Source organism: Halyomorpha halys, unplaced genomic scaffold (assembly GCF_000696795.3).
Source record: "Halyomorpha halys isolate HHAL.00 unplaced genomic scaffold, Hhal_1.1 Scaffold208.1, whole genome shotgun sequence".
In the NCBI taxonomy this organism is placed as follows: domain Eukaryota; kingdom Metazoa; phylum Arthropoda; class Insecta; order Hemiptera; family Pentatomidae; genus Halyomorpha; species Halyomorpha halys.
In genome coordinates, this window is record NW_027109100.1 from 1,241,879 (window position 1) to 1,251,007 (window position 9,129).

General features: G+C 32.7%; 1 protein-coding gene across 2 annotated transcripts in view; it reads right to left on the reverse strand.

The window, feature by feature from the left end:
• Nucleotides 1-4,475: 4,475 nt before the first annotated feature.
• Nucleotides 4,476-9,129, reverse strand: part of LOC106679563 (U6 snRNA phosphodiesterase 1) — a 13,540-nt gene continuing 8,886 nt past the window's right edge. For both annotated transcript variants that reach the window (XM_014418788.2, XM_067047308.1), the window contains exons 4-5: nucleotides 7,205-7,364; nucleotides 4,476-4,792 (exon numbers count right to left, since the gene is read on the reverse strand). In XM_014418788.2, coding sequence (XP_014274274.1) covers nucleotides 4,610-4,792; nucleotides 7,205-7,364 — 343 coding nt within the window. In that variant the 3' untranslated portion in view covers nucleotides 4,476-4,609. The remainder of the gene's footprint in view (nucleotides 4,793-7,204; nucleotides 7,365-9,129) is intronic.

Sequence of the window (9,129 nt, forward strand, 5' to 3'; positions counted from 1 at the left end):
TTATATAAATGAACAGATAATACAATAAACCCAAAAATTGCTATAAAATTTAAATAAAGTAGTTTATAAAAATCTTAAATTTCAGTAGTCCCCTCTATCAAAAATATGTTATTTGAAGATGCAGTAAAAAATTACAAGAAGATCATTTATAATTTGTCTTAAATATATTTTTCTCAGTTTCTTTGATCCGCTGGATTGAATGGCAGTACACCTTTTTTTTTTCTTTACTGTAGTAAGCTCTTTAGAAGAATCGTATATTTTAAATAAATTGTGCATACTCAGTGCTAAAAAGATATGTGCATCACAATGTGTATGTATTAATTTTATTTATTGACTTATCCTAGACTATTGCCAGACTTTGTTCTATTTTACAATTGGATCCACAGTTTAATGACCCACCCACTTAATTATAAATGTCAAGTAACATATACTTTATATTTGTGTTTCTGTGAAATGCGTGTATATGTGTAAGTGGCTTCAACCGTTGGAAGTAAAAGATATCAACTTAATAACTGTATTCTTTTTATCGTTATGGTTTATTAAAATAGAAAAATACATATTTTACTAATGAGGATTATCAATAGTTAGTTGAATTATTTTGTCTTCAAAGTTACATAACAACTATCATAACTTACTAACTCTACCTTGATCTATTTTTTTCAATAATTGGGTAACTTAGGTCAACAATTTCTAAATAAATATTATTTCTTTATCTATTTGTAATCATGGAAAAATAAGTTAATGTATGCTACAAAAATATAAAATAACAGCATCAAAGCTAGTATATAACATAAAATTAATTAGCTATTATATGTTGACAATGTTTTTTTGCTATCATGAGCTAATACTTCATACATCATGTTTAATACATAAATGGAAAAAATTAAGAACCATTCCTTACTTATCAGTACGAGTGGAGCAGCACAAAAACTAAAGAGTAGTTTATTGTGATCTTGCTTTTTTTTTTTTTTATGTATACATAAGTTAAGGTGTTGAAGTTTGATGTGATATATTAAATACTGATAATTTTGCTTTAGAATCCATAAATTAAATTATATGTATAGTGTAATATGGTAAGAGTATGTTCTATTAGACAGAAAGGAGGAGAGATCTCTAAATGGAGCTACTTAAAGGAAAGCACACAGTGTGATAAGATATAATTTACAAAATGGAGGATACTTCTTTTTAAAAAAGGCCAGTCAATATAAATTGTAAATCTAGAATTTTGTTAATATATATTTCTTCATATGCTACAATATGAAGAAATATTTTTTCATTATCAGTAAAAGTATTTATCAATTTTAAAATCTTTTAAAAGTGATAATAAATTTACTGTTTTTTCTATTATATGACCATACTATAAATAGAACTACCAGGGCCCTGTTTCATAATGAAAGTTAATAGTATTAGTTCATAGTACAAGTGTAGAAACTAGTGTGGTAATAATACTAATACTTATTTTTTTCATAATAGGGATGACTATTAGGAATTAAAAAACACTAAAGTACAAGTTACTATTGTACAAGTCAGTGTAATTGAATTAAGATAAATCAACAAGACTAATAATATTAGTTTGTACTTTATTATGAAACCGGCCCCAGTTTGATTATAGTCTAAACTACTGTTGGAACTGACCTCATATATTTCTCTATTAATATTCCTTTAAAGCAGTGGTACCTAGCTCATATTAGTCTGGCCCAGCTAAACCACTCATTTGGCAGTTCTAAAACAATACTAACTGAAAAACAAACATGCAGCGTAAGTGCCCTTTGATTTGTGCCTAAAAACCAATACTCAATGGGTCTGCCACAATTTGTACCAGCCAGTCCAAATAACTTGTCAACAAGCTTACGCATGTGCGACTTTGCCATTGTATGCCAAACTTGTTGGTATCTTTTAAAAAATAAACTCATTTATTTAATCACCCCATTTCCAAGTACATTGCTGAGGTATGGGCCATGTTCAGGCACCGATTTAACAGGTGAAGTGCACAATGTCAGAAGACCTTGGATAATACACATGTGATTAGGTTAAATTAGAGAGAAAGGAGTGCAGAGTTCAATTAACCAAATATATATAATAGGCCAGTGTTAAGGGTTTTGTATCTGAAATCCATGCAGGATGATATCTGTACTCTAGGGTATTCTCCTACAGTAGTGTTGGTGATAACAACTTTAAAGAGTATATGCTTTGTTGTTGAAAGGACTAAGACTGGAGGTGTAATCAACCATCCAAAGGTGCTAAGAAATGGAGGAGAGACACAGAGGTTTAGTGAAATAAAAACAGTTTTAATATAAAAATGAAGACAGACACATCAGAACAACAATTTTGTGTGTTCAGATACTGTGCCATTGAAAAACATCAGAGATTTCCTTGGGTACAGTTCTGTAGTTTGTGAGCCACAGAGCCTGTAACAGACTTGTTTAGTGTGGATTAGAAAACTCTTATTTAGTCTTTATTTATACAAACAAAAGATTGAAGATTACAGATATACAAAGCAGTTAAATCAGAGTTAAACTTGTCTAATATATGTGACTTCAAGAAGTTCTTATGATGCTTATGTTTTCATAAAACACGTTAAAAACCTAACTTTCTTAATCCAAGTGAATGGTTATGTTTGCATAACAAAACTCATTTACAATTCACTACTTAAATCTTAATTATTTGAAGTTTCTAACTGATTTATCAATTTAGAATGTTAAAATAACAGTTCCAATTAGCACCGTTGGAGGCCAGCACCATCCAAAAAGCCATTTCTCAAGTCAAAATATAGCTAGAAAATATTTTTAATAATAGTTTTATTATCCACATAAAGATAGCAGCACAAATCAAGAAAGTTAGAAATAGTAGTTTCAATAACTGCTGCAAGAGGCCAGCACCATTCAAACAACCACTTCCGAGGTCTAGCAGGAAAAATTTTATTTTGTATTAGGATATTGGGAACTTTCAGGAGCTCAACAAGTCATAACTATCTAAACCGATCAGTTGAGCTCCTTTCAGTTCATAATATCCTGATACAAAGTAAAATTTTTCCGCTGAACTTAAGAAATGGCTGTTTGGATGGTACTGGCCTCTTGCGGCGGTTAATGAAACTACTTCTAATTTTCTTGATTGATGCTGCTATCTTTATTTGACTAGTTGAACTATTATTAAAAATATATAAGAGGATGGTCAGGGTTGCGGTCAAAAGAGAAACAAAAATAGTTTACAACTATTTATTTTCCGACATTTCGCCCAACTTTGCAGGGCTGTTCAAAGGAATCGGTTGAACAACGGATCCGTTGCTGTTCAACTGATTCCTTTGAACCTGCAAAGTTGGGCGAAACGTCGGAAAATAAATAGTTGTAAACTATTTTTGTTTCTCTTTTGACCGCAACCCTGACCTTCTTCTTATCTATCAATTTTTACGGTCAACTATATATACATATATTATTAAAAATATTTTCAAGCTATATTTGGACTTAAGATAGGGCTGTCTGCATGGTGCTAAGTGGAACTATCATTTTCTACATTTCTTATTTAATGCTGCTATCTTTACACAGTTAGATGAACTATTATTTTAACATTCTAGATTGTCATTTTTATTTTGTTTTTGTTTTATTGATTGGATTTAAAACAATGTATAATTTTTGTCATATTTATTTATGTGCATTTTAAATTAGTTAGTATTCAGTATGCTTGATTGATTTTTCATTCCTTTATGCTTTTATTAACCTAATAAACTGGAGATAAAATATTTTTCACAGTAATGCACTTACTAATTCACTTTTTATTTCTGTTTTGGATGGTTCGAAAAAAAAAAAGATAAAATATGAAATAGTAAAATAACGATTAAATATTGTTATTTAAAATATATTATTGTTTGATTTTAACTATGACAAAATAATTTCACCTTTATATGAGTGTGTCTTTCAGTGTTTTATGAAATCAGTCAGAAACTTCTAATAATTAAGAATTTAATTACGATTTAAGTAGTGAGCTGTTAATTAGTTTTGTATGAAAAATTAACTATTTACATGGATCAAGAGAGTTAGGCTTTTAATGTGTTTTATGAAGACATATAAATCATAAGAATCTGATGAAATTGAACTTTCACACAATAGACAAATTTGATTCTGATTTAACCGCTATGTTGTGAATTAGTTCAGTTATGATAAATTAAAAACAATTTAGATTAAGAGAGTTTGGAGGAAATTATATAACTATAGGATTAACGGAGTTAGGCTTTTAACATGTTCAATAAATCTATATGCATCATAAGACCATGTTATTTGCTAATCACAACCACTGACTATCTTCACATAATCTTTTTTCTCTCTCATAGTATGAAAACCACCCTATTTTTTTAAGCAGGATCAAACTAAGAAATTAAGCAAGAATAAATTAGCAGCATTTACAGTATCATGTTTTTTGTTGATACAGACGAGGCAGAATTCTAATTACCAGGAATTTGGAAATAAAAATTTACCAATCACTTAAAAGATATCACAGCATCAAATAGTTTATTATCACATTTATTACAATGAAAAGTGCATGATAAAAATAAATATATACAGTCTGATATTTTAATTACTGGAGAATTAAATTCAACAACAATAATATAACTATATCATTGAAGGTTCAGAATAAATTCTTTAAATCCAGTTTTGAAAACATAAGCATTCACAGATATGGAAAATGCTGACTTATCAGATAAAATATCTATTATACTTTTCTTGATTAATAGTTTTTCCTTAACTTCTGTTTTCTTATTTCCATGACACCATGCTATGCTCATATGAAATGATCCTTCCTAATACACAAAAAAAAAAATAATAATAGTAAATTCTTTAGTTAATAGTTACATTTATAATCATAATAATAATTGTAAAATAAAATCTATGCTCAATCAACAAATGAAGAGAAGATCATAAAAATAAAAAGAGAGAGAGAAATGCTTTATTTATCTATGCTGCCCAAATACATCGGGTTGCTACATTACACAGCATACTAACCAATTGATGATCGGAGATATAAAAATTACATATATTTACATAATATAATAAAAAAGAAAGAAAACAGTTCCCCCCCCCACAGTTTCCTTTTACAATCAATTCCAGTCTACACACTAGATACAAATATTTCAATTCATTCCTTTTTTTCTTTCCCTTTCTTGTACCTTCCATTTCACAATTTTTCTTTCATTTGATCGACAAATTCACTCTCCCAAATTCCCCCTCTCAGATCCTCTCCAGTGACCCGTTAAACAAATTCACTATTAGACAACAATATGAGATAAAACCAGAGAAATGATAGCCACAGCAGTATATCAGTTTACGGTAAAACAAACAAATAAATACATTTTACCAAAACAAAACTAATCCATAGATTTAAAGGAAAATATAATAAAAAGTTGGTTAAAAGAAATACTTGACTGGATAAATAAGTTTAAAAAATAAATAAATAAATACAACTAATAAAATAATTTAATGAATAAATAAGCTTAAAAACACAAATCTACAGGTCCATAACATCGGTGTTAATGCAATAAACCTCCTCGAACCAGGTGAAGTCTTTTCTTTCAAGAAACTTCATCAATTCTTCTTTGACCCTGTGGTACCGGGGTGTTATAAGGAGGGAGTTGTTGGGGGTATTTTCCCAGCACATGGGCTAGTGTTCCAGACTGTCTGCCGCATTTGCGACAGAGGGACCCAACTTCTCCTTGCTGTCCACTGGCTCCTGGGACTCCACGCAGGGGTGCTTAGTTGATACTTCAACTAAGGCCATTTACCCATTCTGACCCTGAGAGTACCTGCTTTTCACATATACATCATTAGCTTTCGGGTCTCTTTGAAATGCTGAACACCAATACCCTGCCACCTGCAATTGGCCCATTCTTCGAAAGCATTCTCACGCAACGATTGACGTAAAGCTCTCAAACTTTGGTAGCCCCGATCCACCCCCAGTCCAACAGCAAATGCCACAATTTCGGCTTCATAATTGAATGTAGACTGGAATAGGGCATCCAGAACATTAGACAGTCGTTGGGCAAAGGACCAATGCTGCAGTGGAGCTTCCTATTGACAGCGGATCAGCCCCAGTCCTCGTAAAACCTCCTGGGTGTGTACAGCATCGCCGATAAGGTGTTAGCAGGCAGCCCGATGATGACCTTGAAACTCCTGCGGATATTGGCATCAATGCCCTCCAATATCACAGGACGTATAACGTTGATCTTTTGTTCCGATTTGAGCAGGCATGAGCTCACCAATTTATCAAGGTTTTTAGTTAGCTCTGTCACCACCTCTTTTCCAAATACTAGCTCTCCCAAGAATCTAAGATATTTGATGGTGTCCTTGGCTTGTGCCGTTGGGATGACCTATGTATTCTCAAGGGAGATCTTTCTTTTGTTGACAGCAGCTCTTTTTTGTCCATTATGATACCCACAGTTTTCTTTGCATTTATTGCCAAACCAATCTCCGTGGGCAGCCTCTGGACACTATTTATTATTCTTTCCACAGAACGGTGTGAGGACCACACTCTCTTGGTCACTTTTCAGATCGTATCCAAACTTATTAGCAAACTCCTTATTACAGAGCTCGCGGTACAAATGATCAATGGCTAGATTGAATAGCGAAGGAGACAAGGGCCTGCCCTGAGTCACTCCCCCCCACCAAGATACTGATTTGGCTAGTCATGTGGGTTCCTATATTCATCTTTATTTTATTTGAGGTTAGGAGAGCCACGATCACATTTGTGAGGTCAGATGACACACCTCTTGCCTCCAGATGTATCTAAGAAATATGACAGAGGGATTGCTTTTATAGCTCAGCAGATGAAAGGTAAGTGCAGTCTGCTTTATGAAATGATCTTACTAGCTAAAGCTCTGGTGATTTTTTATTATTTTCAAGATGGAAAAGAAAACTTTACTGGAAGTAAAGTGGTTAAACATTTATCTCAAAAGTAATACAAATTTTAAAGGTAATCCTATAGTTCTACTCTTTAATCAAATACTCAAGAGAGTGTCATTTCATGCAGTACACCTCAGTGCTTGCCTAGGACCCTGCAAGATTAGGTAATATTCAAATTAAAAGAAGCAGCATGGTGGTATAAACATTGGTTTTTAGTAGTTCTAATTGACAGGAAGTAATATGAACCTTTTATTATTTTTAAAAATATAGCTGAATATAACTAATCTATTTATAAATTCACAAGATATTAAAATTACCTCATAAAATGGTTCTAGACGATATTCTTTTAAACATTCATCAAAAAGTTGAACACTTGAAGCAATCTCAGTTTTTCCCATACCAACTGTGAGTCCCAAAAAGGTTCGTGATTGGTCTTCATTGCAATATACTTCAATCCCATCAAAACAAATTTCATAACTAGTTTAACAAATTAAAGAAATAAATAAATAAAGGAATTATAGAACTTTAAAATGATCAAAAATCAGAAATTTTATTTAAATTAAACAAGAAGTAAGCAGATAAATGGAAATTAGCTGCCATAAGGTACAAATAATATTTTTGGTATTACTACAGTTTCAGGTCATTTTTCTATAAGATTCTCATAGATCTTCTGTTTACTCTGCTTATTGTATATTAAATATACACAGTGGACTCTTGTTAATCCAAACCATTTCATCATCTGAACCCCCCCTTTAAAAAAAATGTTGAGATTTGATTTTATGTAAGCAGTACATATATACATATAATCCATAAAACCATATTATCAACACCTTATGTGCTGAGGCATAAATAATCTAGTTTAAAATACCAACTCTTTTAATAAAATCGAAGCTATGTATTAAAATTTGGAAGCAAATTTACTTTCTCAATTTCTCTATCGGCCGATATAATTAAGCTTTTTATTAAATTTATCTCCAGTACAAAATTGTACTGTACATACATAAATGAAATCAAATGAAAAAATAACTTTATTCTGGGACATATGTCCCCTAAGAATAAATACATGGTTCAAATAGTGAGATTTTTATCTGGCGAGCGTTTACAAATTTTCAGATAGTAGAATGAAGTTACATTGGTATATTGACTTTACTACTGTTTATAATATTAATCAATACATGCCTATTTATTTTATTACAAAGATGTGGAGGTTTGGTTGTTGTTTAAAGGAAAGAATGGATGAGGACTGGCGAATGGAGATGGGAAGAGAATTCCAGAGGGAGGTTTCACGTATGACGAAGGATTTGTTAAAGAAGGAGGTTCTATAGGAGGGCATATATAAATCATTCGGATGGGATCTGGTGTTTAATGAGTGGATGGATGAACGAAGAGTGAGGAGATCTAGGATATAGGTAGGTTTTTTGATGTTAAGAAGTTGGAATAGAAAAACACCAAGGAGGTATTGCCTTCGGGAGGTTGGATAGAGCCACTTCAACTCAGAATACCAGCGGGAGACTTGAGAGCGCCTAGGGAACCCAAAGATAAATCTTACAAAGCAATTCATGAGTCTCTTCAGTCTCAACTCTAGTCCTGCAGATAACCCTCCATACACCAAGGATCCGTAGTCAAAGTGGGGGAAGACGAGAGAGGATACCAGGAGCTGACGAGTGTTCTGAGGAATGGAATTACGGAATTGTTTCAGTACAGTTATGGATTTGCGTATGATTTGGGAAATGTGGTTATTCCAGGAGAGGTGTTGATCAAAGGTGACACCAAGGTTTTTTATTGTAGGATAGAAGTGAATCAGTTGGTTGTTAAGGAATAGTAGAGGACAGTAAGGGAGGGTATGAAGGAGGCGCTTGGAACCAATAAGAATGGCCTTCATTTTTTTGGCATTCAGCTTCAAATCATTGTTAGACGCCCATGGGTTAATGCTGTCAATATCTTCTTGTATCTTTTGGATGGCCTCAAGCATTTCGGAGGGGTGGAAGGACAGATAGATTTGGAGATCGTCTGCGTATAGGTGGTACTGTGCGTGGTGAATGGAATCAGGAAGATCATTGATATAAATGGAGAAAATGGTTGGTGAAAGTGAGGATCCCTGAGGAACACCTTGTGACAGAAGTAGGGGAGAGGAAAGAGGTTTGTTTGGAATGACGACTGTTTGGGAACGCTGGGACAGGAAGGAGAGGAACCACTTTAGGACACTATTTGACATGGAAAGGTTTTGAAGTTTATTAAGGAG